The 22,340-nt window shown below is 33.2% G+C and overlaps 1 protein-coding gene across 4 annotated transcripts in view; it reads left to right on the top strand.

The window, feature by feature from the left end:
- Positions 1 to 22,340, top strand: part of LOC129226555 (septin-7-like) — a 143,047-nt gene that overhangs the window by 78,144 nt on the left and 42,563 nt on the right. For all 4 annotated transcript variants that reach the window (XM_054861166.1, XM_054861164.1, XM_054861165.1 and 1 more), the window contains exons 5-10: positions 6,603 to 6,703; positions 9,291 to 9,425; positions 11,470 to 11,587; positions 18,693 to 18,785; positions 18,882 to 18,978; positions 21,563 to 21,614. In XM_054861166.1, coding sequence (XP_054717141.1) covers positions 6,603 to 6,703; positions 9,291 to 9,425; positions 11,470 to 11,587; positions 18,693 to 18,785; positions 18,882 to 18,978; positions 21,563 to 21,614 — 596 coding nt within the window. The remainder of the gene's footprint in view (positions 1 to 6,602; positions 6,704 to 9,290; positions 9,426 to 11,469; positions 11,588 to 18,692; positions 18,786 to 18,881; positions 18,979 to 21,562; positions 21,615 to 22,340) is intronic.

Below are 22,340 nucleotides of genomic sequence, written 5' to 3'. Positions count from 1 at the left end.
AATCCTAAAGTTGAAAAAAGTTATCTTTTGCAAATTCCAACAAATAAAATTTAACCAACAACTTTTCTTTCCTTCCTTCTTTCTCCAAGTGTACTGCCGAGCTAAGCGCAAAAGTCGTATCTGCAGCTGAGGTCAAACCGAAAAACTACTATTTAAAGTTTTACGCCTCCATGTATTTGATCCAGATTTCACTTTTTTAGATTTTTTTAAAAAATAGTTCCAGTTCACAAATGACAATAAAACATTGCATAGGGGTAAAACATGTTATAAAGAACCACCTCATGACAATAACTCAATTTTGACAAAAAGTGTAGGTACCACTTTTGTGCTTAGTACGGCAGTGTACTACCGAGGCCTCCGGGGATGTTGGCGGTACTACACAGGAGTTCTGTCTTTGTCAATTTGGTTCCACGCATGGTTAAGTTACTCCGGTGACAGGAGTAAATTAGGACCCCTTGGAGAGTGATGTCAGCTTTTGTGATCCAGGCCGCTAAAGGTGCGTTTCTCCACGTTTCTGCAAGTTCTTGTAGAATCAAAAAGATGAGATAAGACAAGAACTTAGAATTTGGGTATGGATGATGACCGTTTGAAAAAAACTCAAACAAAAGAGAAATGCAGGTGTAATAAAAATAGGAGTAAATAAAAACTTCATGACTCGTTCAAGACTCAATGGGTTCATGTTGATTGCTTTAGTGCCCCATCTCCTTTTGCTTTTAAACCAGTAAATAAATGGGAAAATTGAATGCATATGGAAATCTTTCCGATAGGGTCCGACCAGATATTGGCTATAAAACTATTCCACGTGGGGTTTTGTCTTCTGCAATCTACATTATAGTAAGATAATTGAAGGTTTGTATTTTACTTGCATGCAAGCCAACTATAATTTTTATTATGGAAATTAAAAGATAGATACATTGGGACAAAATAGTGACAAGATGAAGCAAAAAAGGTATGATAATTTTCTACTATTAATAAGGCATTGCTTTAAGCTTAAAATAGCGTGTGATAAAAAAAATCTCAGCCCCTTCCAACAGTGGCTCACCCACGGAGAGGATAAGAGGCTCCCTCTTAGAGACTAAGCTACCCCTCCCCCCCCCCATTAAGCCTAAAAATGGAGAATTTTACATCTGATTTTCAAAAATTGTTTTGAATTTATATTTTTAATAATCAAATCAGTTTTGCCGTGCGGGGAAAAACAATAGTATTTCCCAGGACGGTAAATACCGGTTGTGGGAAAAATCTTTCCAACCCTGGCCCTGCATCACAATCCTTCTAAACATAGTCTCCGCTTATAAGGTAAATAAAATTTAAAAAAAATAATAATAATAAAGAAAAAAAACCGTTCAATTCAGAAATAATGATAAATAAAATAATGCACCTTTAATAGATTTTGTAAAAATGGTATGAAATTTCCTTCTGCTAAAGGGTAAGTCAAGTAAAACTTCAAACACATGTTTTTTATACATAAATTTAACTTTAGTTTTATTATTTAACATGTCCAAAAAGAAAAAGCAATTTTTGAAACAATAACTTTCTCACATTTTCGCAGGAAAGGGCGCCAGGAACCTCCGTACCAGGAGGCTGGGGCCCCTTTCTAGCACCTAGCCGACCACCCCAGAAGGAGCCAGTCCGGGCCTGCACATGCCTACACACACATACACATACCCCCTACACACAAACACACACTCCTACTTACACACGCTCGTGATTGCGAAAAACATAATTTGAATTCAAGATATCAAAATTCAAATTAATTTTCTTTTTTTTTTATATATTTTTTATTTTTAATAATTTCTTTGAGAAATGAAAAATTTCGTTCTTAAATCTTATTCTTATCCTCATTGCCTTGGACGCAAATGTGCGAAAAAAATTTCAGCTGAATTGTAGTTTATGAAGATTTATTATTGAGGAATCACGATTGCTTATTGTTCTCACTTGACTGTTTTGAATTCCTATCATTTTATTTTCCCACCAGCACCCTCTGCCAGCACCACCGCCGCGTCGACCGGCCTCACGATGCTGCTCCTCTTGCAAAAACCGTCTCCAGGTTGCATCCATATCCTACACACACACTTGCATACACACACTCATGCCTGAACACAAACACATATGCCTACATACACACATACACACACACACAGCACTGCATACACAACACCCACGCACATGCGCCTACACAAACACACGCGCATTCATACACACACGCTCGTGATTGCGAAAAACATAATTTGAATTCCAGATGCCAAAAATTTAAATTTATATATATATATATATATATTTAAATTGTTTTCATGCTACAAATTCAAAAAATTCTTTTTTTTTCTTTGACGCCATATTCGGTCATTCCCAAGATGGAAGTACGCAAGACATTTTAAGTGCCTAAGTTTACCGAAAACGGCATTGGATGTTCATTGCAATACAAAGTGTTGAAAACAACGCAAAATGTGCCCCCCCCCCCTCTTTTTTTAATGAGTTTTCGGATACTTTGTTATTGTTTTCGGGAAAAATGAAAAATTTTATCTTTAGAATATTTTTTTTATTCTAATTCATTTAGACACCTATGTGCTAAAAACTGACTATTTTGTCTTAATTGTAGTTTTTTAAGGATTATTATTTATTACTACTTTTATGCTACAAATTCAAAAATCTACTTTATTATCTTAAATTTTTCACTTAGTTGCCATATTTGGTGGCTTGCAGGATGGAAGTAGATGTAAATTTCCAAAAACAGAATTTGATGTTTATCTCAATGTAAACTATTGAAAGTAACTAAAAATATGCAACAAATTATGACTTTTTTAAAATTAATTATTTTCTAGAAAGGAATTTTTTTTTATGAAAGCATCCTTTAATATGCGAAAGAAAAAAAAAACTGATGATTATTGGCATTGGCCTATGATCGGTGGATGTTTTTACTTTCTTCTATATCTAATATATAGAAGAAAGTATTGGATTCGTGCAAATTTTCGAATTTCGAATTTTGACGGATTCGAACGTTTTGAGGTGTGCTGAGTCCATTTCGACCATTTTTGGAAAATGTCTGTCTGTCTGTATGTGTGTGTGTATGTGTGTGTGTATGTGTGTCACGTCTGTGTGTGACCAGTTTTTTGTGGCCGCTCTACAACAAAAACTACCGCATGAAATCGAACGAAATTTGGTACACATATGTGCCCCTATGTGAACTTGTGCCCATTAGTTTTTGGCGCGAATTCCTCCAAGGGGGGTGGAGCAATGGGACGTTTTTCGAGTTACGCGTGCTTGCTATTACTCAGGAAGTAACTGGCGGAATCAAACAAAATTTGGTCCATATGTTGGTATTAACAGGAACAGGTGCTGATTCAATTTTGGTGTCAATAACGCAAACGGGGGTTGAGCTATAGAACGTTTTTTGTCGTCAATTGTGACTGCTGTATCTCAAGAAATAATGAACGGAATGAAAGAAAAATTTATCGGCAAGTAGCCCTTAGTGGGTATAAGAACTGATTTTATTTTTATGTCAACAGCTAAAAAGGGGGGTAGCGCAATCACCCGTTCTTTTTTTCCATTTTGAGTGTCCTATCTCAAGAAGTAATGCTACGTTCTGGTTGAAATTTGGAATATATGTGAATCCATGTGTAAACAGGCTTTGGTTCAACTTTGACGCCGATCGCTCCAAGAGGTGTTGATTTTTTTTTTTTTTTGCGAATAAAAATATTTTTATTAATGCAACAATAAGAAGGATAAATCGTAATAGATTGTCGTCTGCGTATTTCTCGTGATTTTAATTGTATGGAAATGATAGGAAATATTATCTCAATGATTTAAAATTTTTAACTGTTGCCATCTTATGTTTGTTAACAAATAAAATATTTGTAATTAATTCAAGCAAGGCTTTTAAAAAAACTTTCAATTTTCGCTCTTTGCTTTGCTTTTGCAATAATTCAGACATTGGGATAGTCGTTAAGTTTTTGCATGTGTAATTTTGTTTTTGTTGGGAATATTGCTTCCTCGTCAAGCATGGGGAGGGATCAGAAAAAAAAAAGAAAAATATAGAAGAAAGTTTCGTGATGGCCACAACATACTATGCCTTTTTTTTATTTGCATTATATGGTATGCTGATCGATGGAACAAGTAATCCTATTTATACTAAAAAATAGTTTTGTATTTTGCTCAATATCTTTTGTGTTATATACTAATAAGAACATAAAAAGAAGTATTGTAAACCAAAAGTGGATGCTAAAAGATTGCTGCAAGATTACAGTAAAATGCTAATATTGCACATCGAAGAAACGCTAAAATAATTTGAACGTACTTTGTTTTCAACAAGTAGTAAACGAATTTAAAGGGTTTTGAACAGAATGTTAAAAAAAAAAACTTAAAATTTTGAGAGAGAAAAGAAAGAAAAAAAAATACAAGATATTTTTTTTCTTTAATCTAAAGGGAAAAGTTTTAGTTCTTCCCCATTGGGCTACTTTAAACAATTTTAATTATTTTGAAAATATTCCTCTTTAAACTTAGTTTTAAATGAAGCAAGTAACCTGGAATTTTCTAAAAAATAACCTGGAAAAGTTAAGGAATTTTTTTTAACCGTAAGTGTATGAACCCTGATTTCATCTGAAATGAATCTTTCCTACCGACTTTTCATTGATTTATTCAAGCCTGGATCTATAAACATTGGGCCCCCTTGCAACAAAATCTGTAGGGCCTCTCCCCAGAGGCCAGCAGTGTATGTTTGTAACGTTAATAAGTCTTAGTGCTAGTTTGTTTCCATTTTTTCTTCAATTTCTAGAGCTGTTGGGTCCCTTAAGGATATTGGCCCTCTTGCATTGCAGGATCTGCAGGTATGCAGATCCAGGCCTGGATTTATTTATCTATTTATTTCGGACCCCCCCCCCAAATTCATGTTTACAGCTTTTAAAATGTAATTCTATAAAGTTCTATTTATTTGGGGGGTTTTTTTTCATGAAAGTAGTAAAAATTCCTCTCCCCTTTTGTACTTCAACACTAGGCGACAGTGGTGGCCACCAAATTTATTGGGTTTAGTGGCCACCTAAAAAATTTCTGAATCTTGACCTTTATAAAAATGTTATTTAAAAGGTACGTAAACACTTGTTGAAAAGTATTTCAGAATTTAAATTTAAAAAGGGGGGGGAATTTTTTCCTCTTATAATTTACGTTTTATCCACCAATAATTCAAATTTACATTAGTTAAATCTGATTAAAATATTAAAACTTTTAGTTTCTTTATTAAATCTGTACCTTTTTTATTCTAAATTAATGTTTATTTATGAATTTTTAAACTACATTCCGGTTTTGACGTCGCTCTGGCTGTGAGAACACTTTGTTGACAGTTCCAAAGGTGACGTGATAACAAGGTTCGACTATTTTTTAGAAGCTGTAATTATTCTAATATGTTCCATTGACAATTAGCATATAGCTGTTGTATATTTACTGTTGACTGATCAAAAATATGGTATTAAAGCAATTAAACTGTTAGTACAGTAAAACCTCTCTGAGCAGCCACTCCTCCGTTCCTTGAAAATGTGGCCACTCTTTAGGGTTTTCATTATTGAATTCAAACAAGACAACTAATGGCATAATTTGTCACTTTAATATACTTTTGTAAGAATGTAAGGAAAAGAAAATGTTTTGTTCCATGGTTTTAGGAAAAAATGATTCAATTTGCATTTGTTTACAGTTTTATAAAAACTACTTCTCTTTTCAAATTTATTTTTATTTTTTTAATTCAATTCCCGAATTGAGCCATCACCCATGGCTTTCTAATTAGCAAAGATATCATCAAGTTTCTCCAAAATTTGCCGTGTTGAAAACCACTTTTTGTCTGTTATGTTAAAAACTTCATCATCCAAATTCAAAATACCATCTGAGGATCACTTTCTTTTATCAAAATTTTAAAGTTATCAAAACTTTAATATGTACCCTCAAGCAAAAATTTTTTTTTCTTTCTATAGAAAAAAAATAACTTTTTTGATATATTTCAAAAATAGTCAATTTTGAAGAAATAATAGTTTACACCTAGACGTGCCTAGGTCTCAAAATGCTCCCCCCCCCCCAACGTACACACACCAAAACTCAGGACCACAACAAATATGGAGCACCAGGAAGTTCGCTTAACAAAAAGATGTTGGTTTAAAAAAAAACAAAAACAAACAACAGCAAAAAAAAAGAAAAGAAAGAAAGCGTTGTGGGCAGTTTATTTCAGTCCAGAGTGGCCACTACCCTGATACTCAGAGGAGTTTGAGTGGCTGACTTAACAAGGGTTGACTTAACATTATAGGAAATAGGCCGAAAATTTTGTGCCGTGGGAAACTGACCCCTAACAGGGGTGTCCGCTATAAAAGGGTGCCTGGTTCGAGAGGTTTCACTGAAAATTAATTTCTTATTGTATGGTAAAAAATGTGCATCTTACTTCTAAAACTTAAAATGTTTTAAAAAATTTGAATTTAGTTTATGCACTTTATCAAAGCTAGATATTAAGTTTTTGGCATTAACAATTATAAAAATGTTTTAAAATTGAAGATTGTATTCCCCCCCCCCTTCCACTATCTTAAAGGCTGTAAAGTGTTACTGATTTATTCATATGTTTTTGTTTTTTCTCCCAGGTAGACGCCACCAAAGTATTGCTGAAAGAAAATGGAGTGAATCTTCAGTTGACTGTTGTTGATACTCCTGGTTTTGGTGATGCTGTTGATAATTCTGAATGGTATTTTCTTTTTCTAAACAAAAAAAAAAAAAAAAAAAAAAAAAAATGAAGTTTTCAAGAGAATATTTTATAAAAGAAAACTTATTCAAAAATATGCAGTAGAACTTATTCAGATCTCACCTTGATATATTTTAGTGCAGTGGTAGGAGTTGTCCTAAAATTTTAAATTTTATCCCTAAATTCCTAAAATTTTGAGTTTTGTCCTAAAATTCCTAAAATTTTCATTTTTGTATTTCTTACTTGTGCAGAAAAATAAAATTTAACATAAAATAAAACTTTTCATTATAATATGACTATATTTTAAAATAAAATAAACTTTATATACCCTAAGAAATTTTCTCTAAAAAAGAAAGAGAAAAACCTATGCTGCAACTGCTTTTTTCCTGGGGAGGGGAGATGCAGTAAACCAAAACGTATGCTTAATATAAAGCTATTTGTTTTATATGTACTTTGTAACTATTGCAGTCATTCCTCTTCTGCAAAAAATATATAAAAATAAAATAATAAAGCAAATAAAAACAGCTGTGCAGCAAATGTTGCAGGAAAAGAATTGGGGGAAAGGAATAAGATTTAATATTTATAATTGTTTCTCGTTTTGAAAAGAAATAAAAAACATGTAAACTGGGGGGGGGAGGGGGAATATCCCTCTCAAATTGCAGTTCTTTGGTATGGGGGGGGGAGGTGAAAGGTATCATAGCTTATTGAAATAAAATATACAATGTGTTGATTTAGAACTCAAATAAACTTAGTTCAAAACACTTGGTTCAAAAAATATATTTAGAGCAAAATTTTAATTTGTTGTCCCCAGGTGGGAAGTAATGTTTATTTTTATAGTGCTTAGGGGGCATTCATTAATTACGTAAGGATCCCGAGGGGGAGGGGGTTGTGAAAATTCCTACATACCCTTACTTGGGGGGAGGGGGTTTAAACACGTAATATTTTCCAAGTCAATATTTTACATTTGAAATCGCGTGGTCAAGTGATTTGGCAGGGATCATCTTTCCTTTCCTTCTGGAAGGTAAAAAAGGTATTTGGATGAGCTATTTTTTACTTTGTTTTCAAAGCATGAATAGTGTAAAATATAATAAAGCATTCACACTGTGTATGACATGTCTTATTTTTAACTAGTATCGCATCATGTACAAAAAATATTTGTTGAAAAAACATTCAGTCTAGATTTCTTTAGTAAATATTTCTTTGCACAAAACGGTTTTTTAAAAAATTTAACATTAGTAAATTTGATAACGATTACAGTGATGTAAGATTCGTTACTTTATCATTTTGGAAAACGAAAGGGAATCTTATGTAAGATAGGGAGGGGAGTAGAAAAATCTTGCTTACCCTTACATGGGGGGGGGGTAGTCAAAAATTGCCAAAATCATCCTTATGTAATTAATGAATGGCCCCTTATCTTGTGTTGTAGTCTGAGCATTTGCTTATTCTTCCAGTACAAAGAGTCAGTTTGCTTTGTGTTTCTGTTCAGCAAAGTTGAATTATTTCTTGCATGCATAGTTTTTTAATTTAGTCACTAACTTTTTGCCTTAAAAATGTAAATAGTAATTTTTTTTTTTAATGTGATAAAAAACTAAATTCTCTTCCTTGTGGTTGAAAAAGACAGAAATGGATGCAAGATCAGCAATGGTGCCTTGCAGAAAATGATGAATTTAAAGCATTTTGTTTTCTTTGTATATTATCTTTCCAATACTGATAAAATCAAGGATTTTCACTGGTATTGTCACATGCTGATGCATCAAGACATAAGAGATTGACAACTAGCTTGAAAAATCAAGCTGCATTTTAAATTCCACGTTCTTCGTCTTCTGCTGAAAACAAATTGGTTTTGATGAAGCATTCCAAAGCGTTCGTACTAAATTCACTCCAAGATAAAATTCTGAAAATGGAATTTTCTTAGTTTTAGTTGCCATCATAAAAAACAATTATTCATTTGCATCTTTAAATGATTTATCTAAAATTTACAGGGATATTTTTGATGATTATGAGATAGCAAAAAGTATCAGATTATCTGATAAAAGTTATGCACAAAATAAATTTTGGCCTTGCACCCTACTTAATTCTCTCCTTAATAAGGATATTTCTTCACCATTCTTTGTAATTCACTTCAATGAAACAACAACAACAGGGCAAATAAAGAAGCAATTGAACATACATATATCCTACTGGTATATATTTCTACTTCATTATGTGTCACTGTGTTGAAGAATAAAAGGTTGAATGCATTCTATTGTAGTTTTCAAGATTGAATTTGAAACGTTTTATCATACACTACAAAAATCAAGCTTATAAATTACATTCAAGTTAAAAAAAAAACTTGATATTTGTTGTCCTAAAAATGTCCTAAAATTTTAACAAAATTGTGCCCTAAAATTTTTGTAATTACCACTCCGACCCCTGCATATGCCAACACTACCATTTCCTATGCCTGAGTACATTAATTTATATTCTGTATTATATTCATAACTTTTCTTCAATAACTCTGAAAATTTTTTATTCTGTTTCTTCTTCTATATTTCTGATATCTGGCACATATTAAATGACTTTTTTATAATGCTACTTTTTCTTTTTTTAGCTGGCAGCCTATTATTGATTTTATTGAAAACAAATATGAAGAGTTCTTAAATTCTGAGTCTAGAGTGCACAGAACACTAAGTCCTGATTCTAGGATTCATTGCTGTCTTTACTTCCTTGCACCATCTGGACATGGGTAAGATAATATCTAGAAGGAAACTCTTTACATATGTTTATTTTGTATCAGTGAATTTTAAGTTGGTGTTACACATAGTTTGAAACAAATTTTACCTTTATGTTCTCACAAAAGTTTTTGGAGAGCATTTTCCAAAATTATTCCTTCTCAGTGTTTGAAATATTACTTGCAAATTCCTTTCTTCTCTCTCTCTTTTAAGTGCTGATTTATTTATTTTATTTAAGACAAAAAAAAATTAATTTGAATTTTGACATCTTGAATTCAAATTAGGTTTTTCGCAATCACGAGTGTGTGTTTTGTGTGTGTGCGTGTGTGTTTGTGTGTGTGTGTGTGTGTGTGTGTAGGTGAGTGTAGGTGTGTGTGTGTGTAGGATATTGACGCAACCTGGAGACGGTTTTTGCTAGAGGAGCAGCATCGTGAGGCGGCCGGCCGACGGTGGTGCTGCACAGAGAGGCGGGGGGGGGGGGGGGGGGGGGGGTATAAAATCATAGGTACATCACAACCGTCAAGTGAGAACAATAAGCAGTTGTGATTGCTCAAAAAAATACATTGTGTTCTTAAAAAATTTTCTATTTACATCACCCCACTGTATGTCGGATTGTAGCTATATATATGTGTTGTTGAGGTTTCTTATCGCTTTAGTTTTCTAACCCTTAACCAAGAAATCACGCCCATTAAAAGTTCAAAATTAATCCATCTTGCATAAGATGTAACAACATTCAATGTTACGAAATGGCAGATTACTGCAGACCCGTGTTTCGGCATTACAAGGAATGCCTTTTTCAATGCAAAAGAAATGAACTTATGGATGTCTTTTCATCCATAAGCTCACTTCTTTTGCATTTAGAAAGGTGTCCTTGTAGCGTCAAAACACCTGTGCTCAGTAATTAGCACTTTTGTGCAATTTAGTGTTGTTATACCTTTAATTTTACTAAAATAGTTGTCTTGATAAAAACTTTAATTTGTTTTCGCACTTCCTTTAAATAAGTATTTTTTGCTCCCCCCTTTTTTTTTCTTTTAATTTATATTTATAATAGAACTCAGGCACTTCTATGTACCTTCAATATAAAACTGTACTTATAAATCATCTTGTTTTCATTGTAATATGTTTTAATACAATCATTTTTGGTTTTGATCTTGTTTTTGGTTTTATTATAACATATTTTTATGAAACAAATATTTCAAACCAAGCACCAATAGATTTCATTACATATGAAACTTACTGTTTGTCCATATGAAAGTTAGTGGTTCACAATGTTTCTTTCATGTCAATTTATTCCAGGGCTGTCCAACTGCAAAGAGCCCACGGACCAGAATTCCGGTCATTAATCACCTGGCGGGCCACAGTTTGAAAAAGTTGAACAATAACCTCTTACCTCTTATTCTATAACAATTAATAGTTGAATTATCAGTTTTAAAACAATGAAACAGAAGGATTATCAAACAAGCTGCAAGATTGTCCGAGAACCTAATATTCTCGCAACCAGTCAGATCAATATCATCAACGGAAAAGAGCGGAGAGTTGACGAGAACAAGCTCTCAATTTCTTTTTCGAAATCAACAAAGGCCGTAGAGTCAGTGAGGGGGGGTCTTCATTTTTAACCAATTGCAGGCAGGTTTTGCTTATCTGAAATGTTTCTCTCTTCCCTCTCCTGTCTCCCCCCACCAAGGCAAGGCAATACTAATTCTAGGAATTCGTTTGAACGCCAGCGTGCAGGGTAGGACTACTTGACCTTGACTTGTTAGATGTCCTGTACCTTTTTCTCCCAATACAATGGAAGGAGTTAAGGAGCAATCAAGTAGAAATTTCCGGGACCCCGGCTTGACCAAGATTGGTAGTCTCGCATGATTCTTGATACCAAAAAATATTGAAAAAAGAAATATGCTGAATGGTGGTGGACCGCACAATATGTGTTGGCGTGCCACATGCGGCCCGCAGGCCCCCAGTTGGACAGCTGTGATTTATACCATATGATGATGCATGTGTCAGATATGTTGTGTTTTTGGTTGATTGTAAATTTATTTTTCTTCAACCTTTTTTTAGGTTGAAGCCACTTGATGTAGAATTTATGAAAAGGTTGCATGACAGAGTTAATATTATACCCATTGTTGCCAAAGCTGATACACTGACCCCTGAAGAATGTGCTTCTTTTAAAAGAACTGTTAGTATTGTTATATTTTATGTTTGTTTTTGCTGAATTATTCTCCTTCGTTTATGTTAAACCCATATCAGTGTAAGGCAAAAAGCCTTACTATTATTTCTATCATATTAGAATTAAAATTCAAGGGTAAAATATTGTAGAAAAAAAATTTTTTTTTTTGGAAGTTAATAAGTAAATAATTACTGAAATTAAGATGAAACTAAGTTGCATAAATGACTTATTTTATTACAACAATGCCAACAAAGAGTGTCAGATGTGTTTAGATCCATACAGTTTATCTATTTTTGCAGTAAAAAGTTAGGTCCTTGCTCAATTTTTGCTTTTTAACCTGTTGTTACTGCTATATTGTTTAAAATGCACCTTAAAATGTTGCTTTTCATAGAAAATCAGGATTTATGTGCAGAAGGGAGCCCAACAATCAAATTGACATGGGTCCCGTCGCAGCTCTTGACTGCCCTTTAAGAGATGTAACTCAAAAAGTAAACTTTTGACTAACAATTTATTTTATACCCCTTTAATAATTACTCTTTTTTTTTTAAATCTTAAAGTTGATGTTTCTACTATATAGTATACTAGCAAAAGTACCCGGCGTTGCCTGGGTCAGTAATAATTATTAGAAAAAATCGTTATTTGCTTTTATTTTCTGTTTTAAGTGAAAGAATTTAAAACACATCTTTTTGACGTGATTAAAAATCGAGTTTCTTCCTTACCCATAAAACTAAAATAGCAATAAGTATAAAGAACAAAGTAGTATTGATTTAGAACCGAAAGCACTATATTTAAGCATATACAAATTTAAAAAACATGAAATTAATCTTCTCATGTTTAAAAAGATTAATCTGTTGATATTTTTTTTTTTTTAACATGGAGTCTAAAACCTTCTCTGTATGGCTAATGAAGTACGAAGTGATTAAAAAAAAGTAGCTGCGCTCGTAATCCCCTTATACTTGCTTTAGTTATTTCGGGAAATTTCAATCATTGTGGCTCTTGGTGCGATTTTGCCGAATTTGCGAAAGTCGTTTCGAGGTACCTTCGATGATGCTCCCCCATTCTTTCCTTACTTTGTAAAACGGTATGATATTAATTTTCGTTACAGAGATATCGTCGCCAGATGCTGAGATATTTTTGGTCACCATAAAATGGCGCTAAACAGTTTCATCCGAAATGTTACCAAAATAAGTAATAAAATTTGGTGATTGTTTGAAATTGTGCAAAAAGGAAAATTGATGGAAGTTTTTGCGCTGTTTATGGATTTGCCTAATTTAGTTGCTGGATTATTTAACACAGTAAAAAAAGTCTTTTGAAAATTCTTTGATTGGCGATATTTCGTTTACATGGTGAAAGCTGAGAAACATTATGACGTAGTCTTCGGCTGCAAAAACAGCAACGTTGAAAAAAACTGCCAAATGCATCAGCTACGGAAATCTTTCTGCAAAAATTTTGGCGATCTGCTGGTTGTTTGGATAATGAGTAAGTCTTCAATCAGCATAAATAATAATAAAAACTATTAATTACATTAAAGTTCCGTTTAAATGGAAAATCATCAGCCAAATCATGTTTTATTTGCCAATCTTGTGCAAAAATCTTACTTCAAGATTTGACTTGAGAAAAGCCTTGAACAATCAAGAAAAGCAAAGAAAGTCAACAATACAACAATTGTCGCTATCGACAGGGAGTTGAGATGATACACTAAATACTGTATTGAGTTGAGGAAAGCCTTCGAACATGGATCTAAAAAGCTCATAACTCGTTTTTTATTCTACTTAGAAATTTCGAACAGGTGCCATCTTCAGCAGAAAAATCAGAGCTTTCGATGGACATATAATGTAAATATGTGCAAGTATTTTTTCATCCCAATATTAGAGAATTTATACAAAAATTGTGTTTTATTGCCCCCCTACGGGGGTTTTGCCCCCCATAACGGGACGAAAACTACCCTATGTGTTATTCTGATGCATAAGCTATATTATTGTAAAGTTTCATCAAAATCCGTTCAGTAGTTTTTGCGTGAAAGAGTAACAAACATCCATACATCCATCCATACATCCATACAGACAAACTTTCGCATATATAATATTAGTAAGATTTATCACTGACTCCATAATTGGTTTATAACTACAGTCGAGCCTCCATATATCGAACTTCCACATATCAAAATTTTCTATATATCAAAATCCCAGCAAATTTCAATGTTCATTACATAGAAAAATTGTTTCTATATATCAAAAAAATCTCTATACATCGAAAAAAAATTCGAGACATTCGTAGATTTTTTTTTCCACTTTAGAATGTTTGTCTCATGAAAAATGAAGGTTAGGGGAGAAAATTATGTTTACTAAAGGTTGCTAAGAAACTCATGAGAAATCTGGGTTTGAGGGGTGTAGATAGGCCATTGTTCCGTTCTGGAGTTCTTAAATTCCCTCAAGTTTATTTCAAATCTTAGTTATAATACAAATACAAATGTGACGACCAGCAACAGGCTCTGGGCCCAGCTAGGCTGGTCCTAGTCAATTAATTAGTCCCCAATGAAGATCAATGGCCCTCTTAAAGCTAGCCACTCCCTTGCTCATTACCGCCTCTTCCGGTAAGCTATTCCAAGTGCCCATGACCCTGCTAAGGTAGTAGTTTTTCCTGATTTCCAAGTTAGCCTGAGATTTAAATAGCTTAAAACAATGACCCCTTGTCCTGCTTTCCCCGCAAAAATTTAATCCATTTACATCTTTCATTTTGATAAATTTAAATAACTGAATCATGTCCCCTCTGACTCTCCTTTGCTCCAGGCTATACATGTTAAGCCTATTAAGTCTGGTATCATAATCTAAATCTGAGAGTCCCCTTACTAATTTAGTTACCCTTCTTTGAACCCTTTCCAATACGAAAATATCTTTCTTCAGATAAGGCGACCAAAACTGAACAGCATACTCCAAATGAGGTCTTACTAAACTCCTATATAAAGGCAGAAGAACTGTCTTAGATTTGTTTGAAATAGATCTCTTGATGAACCCAAGCATTTTGTTGGCTTTGTTACTAGCAATACTGCACTGTTGACTAAACTTGAAGTCCTGATTTATAAAGACACCCAGATCCATAACATTTTCAGCCTGATTTATGACTGAACCCTGTAAATGATATCTCACACGCTTATTTCCATGACCTAAGTGTAGCACTTGACATTTCCCTACATTAACTGCCATACCCCATTTATCTGCCCACTTAGTAATATGATCTAAATCCTCTTGCAGCTGTTTTACTTGTTCTTCATTTTCAACAATCCCCATAACTTTTACATCGTCAGCAAAACAATTCATGCTTCCAGAAATATTTTCATTGATGTCATTCATAAATATAATAAACAAAAGAGGCCCTAAAACTGATCCCTGAGGAACCCCACTTAAAACATCACTCCAATTAGAATGATTTCCTCTCACAACTACTCTTTGCTTCCTACCAGTAAGCCAATTTCTAACCCAAAGTAAAGTTTTTCCTCCTATTCCAATGTCAGCTAACTTGCTGAGAAGAGCAACATGCGGTACCTTGTCAAAAGCTTTTTGAAAGTCAATATAAACAACATCCACACATTTTTTGTTATCTAAAGCTGAGGTAACCTTGTCGTAGAAATGCAATAAATTAGTAGTACAGGATTTACCTTTCCTGAAACCATACTGCAAACTAGTCAACAGACTATTAGTCTCTAAGAACATCATGATCTTAATTTTGATCAAAGTTTCGAAAGTCTTACAAATCACCGAAGTCAAACTTACAGGTCTATAATTCCCAGCAAGACCTTTAGACCCCTTCTTGAAGAGGGGCGTTATGTTAGCCAGCTTCCAGTCCTCTGGCACTGTCCCCGAGTTATAAGAAGCATTGAAAATATTCAAAATAACATCCACTGATTCCTCTGCACATTCAACTAAAATTTTTGGATAAATATTATCTGGTCCCGGAGCTTTAGTTGCTTTAATCTTTTTCAAATGAAATAAAACCTCCTCCCTGGAAAATACAAAATCCTCAAGCTGTATAATAGCTTGTGTCTTGTTAGTGTCAACTGTTGAGATACAGTTATCGTTAAACACACTGGAAAAAAAGTTATTCAGAACATTTGCAATATCCCTATCGTTTTGGATTAAATTTCCATACTTATCAACCAAAGGCCCAATTTGACTGTTTCGAGCTTTCCCAGAATTAGCGTAAGCAAAAAACCTCTTAGGGTTCCCATCAATGTCATCTGCCAGCCTTTGCTCCAATTCCCTTTTCTGAATCCGTACCAAATACTTAAAATTTTGCCTTGCCTTACCATACTGGAGCCTCTCCGCACTCTGACCAGTTTCTTTAAACTTACGAAAAGTGGCTTGCTTATAATTAAGAGCTTCTTTTGTCTCCCTGGAGAACCACATGGGCCAAATTTTGGTATTAACACCTTTTCTCCTAAATGGAACATTGTTCCCAACGGTTTTAGCAAGTTTATCCTTAAATTCCGTCCACCGCTGATCTACGTCGCTATTTTCCAACCCTGACGAAAAAACCTCTTTCAAGCTCTGCCTACGTGCAACAAAATCAGTGTTTCTGAAATTGGGCACAAACCTAAAATTATCATCTTTGCACACTTCAAATTTAACCCGGAACCTAATGCTGTTATGATCACTATCTCCAATATGCTCCCCTACACTCAACCCCTGAACAAAACTACCTATGTCACAAAAAACTAGATCCAAAATTGCTTCCTCTCGAGTTCCCTGAGTTACAACTTGATCTAAGAAACAGTCACCAATTACTTTTAAAAATTCCTCTTCTTTGCCATTACCAGGATAAAAATTATTCCAATCAATACCCGGAAAATTGAAATCCCCCATTATGATAACGGATCCCTTACTGGACATGTCACTAATAATACGGTACATCTGTTCATCTTGTCCCTGGTTTGAATTAGGTGGCCTATAAATGTTACCAAAGCGTAGCTTTTTGCCCTTACTGCTCATCAACTCCAGCCAAACCATATCAATATCAGTAGGCTTATCATTTATGACCAATTCATTGCAAATAAAATTGTCTCTAACATAAAATAAAACCCCACCACCTCTTTTACCTACTCTATCCTGTCTGAACAAATTATACCCAGCAATATGTAATAACTCTGCATCAGATTCGGTAGCCCATGTTTCTGTAATTCCAATAACATCCAACTTCTCATCCATAACTATGCTTTTCAATTCATCCATCTTGTTCCTAATACTGCGAGCATTGGTATAGAAAACTTTAAGCATGCCTAAGTTGCTTTTATTTAACACCCTGAAATTTCCTAAATTACAATTGTTAACATTACTACTCTTGTTCGTCACTTTATTTCCATTTCTAGCAATACCCAAAAAAATTTCATTCTCTCGATACCTGATGCTTGAACCATGCCCCCCATTCCAACTTAGTTTTTTGACTCCGAATCCCTTAAAATTAATCCACTAACCATTTTGACCCCTGTAGAGCTCAGATGCAGGCCATCCCTAGCAATCCAATCCCGTTTACAATGACTCCATACATCAATGAACCTGATACTGCGCTTTTCGCAAATTGACTTCAGTAGCAAGTTCATACACCTCGCACGTTGATTTAGCCAGCTCCTATGCACTCCATACCTGGGAAGCAAACCAACCACTTGGACATTCGTCGAAAAGCTGGTTGCTTTATCCAACAGGGATTCCCATTCCCTAGAAAACTCCTCATTTTTACTGTGGCCTACATCATTTGTTCCCACCCACAAAGTAACCATGTCCTCCTTATTCAATACTCCCTTCTTTTCAGCAACCATATTAACGTCTTTTACCCGAGCCCCTGGTAAACAACACCTAGCCACCTTACGCTTTACTCTCCCAACTGTGTTACCCACCTCCCTTACCATCGAGTCCCCCAAAATTACACCCTTAGTTTCCCAATCTAACTCCTCATTTGAAACTTCCCCCTGAATCTCTGGAACATTTATACCCTCTACAACTGGCCTACACCCTAATGCTAACTGGGCTTCCAAAACTAGCATCTTAAGTCTTAAGTCTGAGAGTTCAGCACATTTAGTGCAAATATAATCCTCCTCAAAAACAGACTCATTTTCCCCCTTATACAGGCAGAACATATGACATAAATCACAAGAGATCCACCTGTCCCCCTTCCCTCTCTTTACCTCTTTCATAATGCATATAACACCCATTTCTACTCAGTGAATATGTTCCAAAAGGCAAAACAAAAAGATAAAAATGCAAAAAAAACACAGAATAAATACTAAAAACAGCAGTAAATAAACAGAGTTGCTACACCCAATAAAGCACACAAGATCAAAAACCAGGAGATCACCACATGTTAGGCTTAGCTCCAAAAAATGCAAAAACACTTCAAGAATACAATAACAGCTAAAATGAGCCCCCAAAACACAATAAAACTAAATTATATGATAAAGTGAAGTAAAAAAACCTAAAACTAGACAGTAATAATGAAAAATTATAGTAAGAAAACACTTATCAAATTAGCAGCAATAACACTGTCTGTTGTAAGTGTTATTGCTAGTGTTACTAGTTGTAACCAGTAACACTAAAATTAGTTTCAAGTGATGTTTTTTGTCTGTTGATTATCATTCCTAGTCTTTTTAGCTTCAGTAAAAATCATTCAAGTTAAGTAGATTGATTTTTTACTTTTCTCACGATTACATTGTCAAAACGAAAATCCCCTCATGTTGCGAATCAAGTTGAACTGCCGAATAATGAAGATGTATGAAGGCACAAAAATGTAATTTCTGTTAATTTTTCAGTTATTAACTTTCGTTTAATCCGATGCTTGTATAAATTCGAAACTGGGTTTCATGCACGAAAATTAGCTTTAATTTTAATGTTTTAGGAGATTTTATGATAAAATAAAATCGTTTCTATATATCAAAATTTCTATATATCGAATTTTTTTCCAGCAATTTGCTACTTCGATGTATGGAGGTCCGACTGTATTTTATAATCTCAATAAGCAGTCTGTAGATGAAAAAGAAGTTTTATGAAAGATGAGATGTACGCATTACTAATTTTGGAGGTCAGGATAATAGTTCATCTACTCAGAGTGATATTTATTCTCTTTTCAGATTTTATCAGAAATTTCTAGAAATAAAATAAAAATCTATGATTTCCCTGACTGTGATGATGAAGAAGAGAACAAGATGCAAAAACAGTTAAAGGTATCTTTTTCCCCACTGTTTTTTTTTTTTTTTATTTGCACCACCCTTTTACTGACAAAAATGAACTAAAACTTCTGTTATTCTCAACATTTCTAGCAGCGTGTACCTTTTGCAGTAGTTGGAAGTAATACTGTTATTGAAGCAAATGGAAAACGAGTTAGAGGGAGGAAGTACCCTTGGGGAGTAGCAGAAGGTAATTTTTGTAATGGATCTTAAAATCGATCATAATCCATTCCAGTGAAACAGCCGTCTTGTCCTACATGTGATAGCTAATATATTTAATCAAAAGTTATAACTTTAAACGGTAATAAACAAATTTTTTTTTTTTTTTTTTTTTTTTTTTTGCTTAAGAAATCACAAACATATGGGTGATCCTCCAAAAACCTGACATTTTCCAATCACATTTTAAAAAAAAATAAAAGTGTTTAAAAAAATTTGAAAAAAATTATACCTACTCTTAGTTAGGAACTTATTGAAAGAAAAATAGGGGAACTCACTTTAACTATGTTACACCCTCAAAAGAGGGGGTCAAATTTTTATGCAGGGAGAGACTGACAAGCACACCAGTAGAGATACAAAATGAATTTCTTCATGAGTTTTCTAAAATGTAACTGTAGTAATAAAGAAATAACTGAAGCCTAAATCAAAGTATGGTTAGCCATACACAGTATGATAAAATTTACAAAAAGAAAAATTACCTTCTCATTATCTGTGAATTGTTTTATGGTTCAGGAAATACAAAAATAAAACAAAAAGGAAAGCAGCAGTATTAATAACATATATTTTACTTTTAATTAGAAACTAGTATGAAATTTATAGCAACTTCACTAACCTATTGGAGCAACATTTAGATAAACAAATGTCTAACCAATCTCTTTGGTTACCTGTCTCTTTTGGAATGATTCCTCTGAACAACAACAAAAAAATATTAAATAAATAAAATTATTCCACTGATATATTTTTATTTATCATTTGCCAAATTTAACTTTCTTTTTTTTTTTCCAATCATTCTCATTTTCCAACTAATGTATTGAAAATAAATCCTTCTCTTCTTACGGGATGCATTACCAGTGCTAGAGAAATAATGCTGGGAGAATGATTTTTTTTAGGACAAGAGTATGACATTTTCCATACAATTTGCCTGTTTCGTAGGCCCAGGATTATATTTAAAGTAAATAATGTTATTTTTCTATTCTAACCTCCTAATTCAACCACATCACACTATGAGTAGAGTTAAAATTTTTCACTTATTTAAAACAGAAATTTTGTGCAGGAGAATGACAGCAAAAATGTTACATACCCTATTCTAGAGCTTCAAAATGCTAATGAAAACAGCAAACAAATCATATTAACAAAATACTCAAGGAATCCAACAAAATTTTAATAATAAACAGTTTTATTATACAGCAGGTTAAAAAGCCTTTTTTTATCTATAATAATTGAACTCATTCCTAAAACAGGAGGATGACATGAAAACCTGGGGACAAAGTTTAAAACAATGAACCTTGATGATTTAAATAATTAAATTTATTTAAAGGGAATGCTATTTTACAGCTTTAAGTATGCGTAATTTTGTACTACAAATCGAATTTATGGAATGTTGATGTAAAATTTTTAAATAATTTAAGTCCATTTGAAAAAGGGATGGGGACACGCCAAAAGTTTGACTCTCTGATTATTTAAAAAATTTTGTTAAAAAAAACTAAATGAGTATTGTTTTAATAAGAGTAGAATAACATCAGATAAGTTATTTTAAACTATTAAAAAAAATGATAACACTTTCTGAGTTAAACAATTTTTGTGTTAGGCTACTGAGACATAATATTCTTAGGATTTCAGAGAATCACTCTTATATATGATTTCTTAATCAAATGCAGCTTTTTGTTCTTTTCCTTTTATGATTATTATTTTTTAATGAAATGTATTAGCTGTTATATGTGAGACAAAATGGTGACTTTTCCATGGAATGGCCCTTGTGTATTTTTATTATATTCTTATGTAAATGATTAAATTGTAAATTATACTTTATTTATTTTTTAAAGAATAAATAAGTTAAGAATATGTAAATGAGATGTTCATTTAGTTCCTTTTTTAAATCACATAAAAAGGTTCTGTAAAGCTCAATATATTGTAAAATTCAGCAAGGTATAAATTTGACTGTAAATTAGGTTAGCTTAATCAGCAATAAACATTTATTTAAATGAATTGATCAAGACATTTGAGAAGGTATAAATATTAGACTCTTTATTGCTGTATTGAAAAATGCATGTACTCAAATATGCTTCTTTTCCGATCAGAAGTTGCAAAAGGTTCTATTTTCAAGATTCATATTGAATTATATATGCCATAGTGCAGAGTGTTTTTTTACCTGCAGTTGTCTACTTTATCCTAATTTTCAAAAATAATAACTTGCTTTCGTTCAAGTTCTTAAGGATGGAATATTTTGTTTCTCTGTACTAGTCTTTGCTTGCATACCTAAAGTAATTTAGGTTACTTAAATCAGTTGAATTAAAGTTGGCCATATTTAGTTAGTAACCAAATTCTCATGATATTTAGCTCTGGGCTAAAGTTTGCACAATTGATTTTAGTAAGTAAAGTCAAACAGTATTTAAAACTTGCTTATTTTCTACAAGTTCATTTTTTATTTCATTTTATGATTTTGCACTGCATTTCTACTGCTGATGGGATTATCAGAAATGATCATTCTAATTGATAATGTTCATTATGCTCTATTTGTCATTTTTTTCAACGTTTACTAATTGTTTTATTTATTTCAGTTGAAAATATGGAACACTGTGATTTTATAGCCCTTAGGGATATGTTAATAAGGTTTGTGATTCAAATTATTATTTTATGCACATACCATTTATTTAACTGTTGCCTGCTTTCAAAATATTTGAAATTTTTATAAACAATCGAGTTTATAATTAACAAGGTTTCATCATACTGGGTAAAGAAATATAATTAAAAAAATAAATTATGTGATAAAAGCAAATGAAACATTTAAATGTATCTAATAATTTTTTTTATAAACAATTAAGAATTTTGTAGAATTTGAAGTGCTTAATCAGAAACATTATAATCCTGCTGCAACCCTCCTCGTATGTGAAGTAGGCTTGTAGAGGCCTTAAAAATATCTCTGTATGTCTTGCCCAGGGGTGATAGTGAACTGAAGTAAAATTGTCTGAAATCTGTGTGAAATGCTCTAAAACTACAAGGAAGTCCACCCCTCCCCCATAAAAACTCTTCAAATATGCATATTGTAAGCATTGATAAAAGTCATTTTAAAAAAAAAAAAAATCCCCATTTTTACTTTCTTCTATATCTAATATATAGAAGAAAGTATTGGATTCGTGCAAATTTTCGAATTTCGAATTTTGACGGATTCGAACGTTTTGAGGTGTGCTGAGTCCATTTCGACCATTTTTGGAAAATGTCTGTCTGTCTGTGTGTGTGTCACGTCTGTGTGTGACCAGTTTTTTGTGGCCACTCTACAGCATGAAATCGAAGGAAATTCGGTACACATATGTGCCCCTATGTGAACTTGTGCCCATT

The sequence above is a fragment of the Uloborus diversus genome, chromosome 7 (genome assembly GCF_026930045.1).
Source record: "Uloborus diversus isolate 005 chromosome 7, Udiv.v.3.1, whole genome shotgun sequence".
In the NCBI taxonomy this organism is placed as follows: Eukaryota; Metazoa; Arthropoda; class Arachnida; order Araneae; family Uloboridae; genus Uloborus; species Uloborus diversus.
Note: the sequence above shows the minus strand (reverse complement) of the source record. Positions and strands in the feature narration are given on the sequence as shown.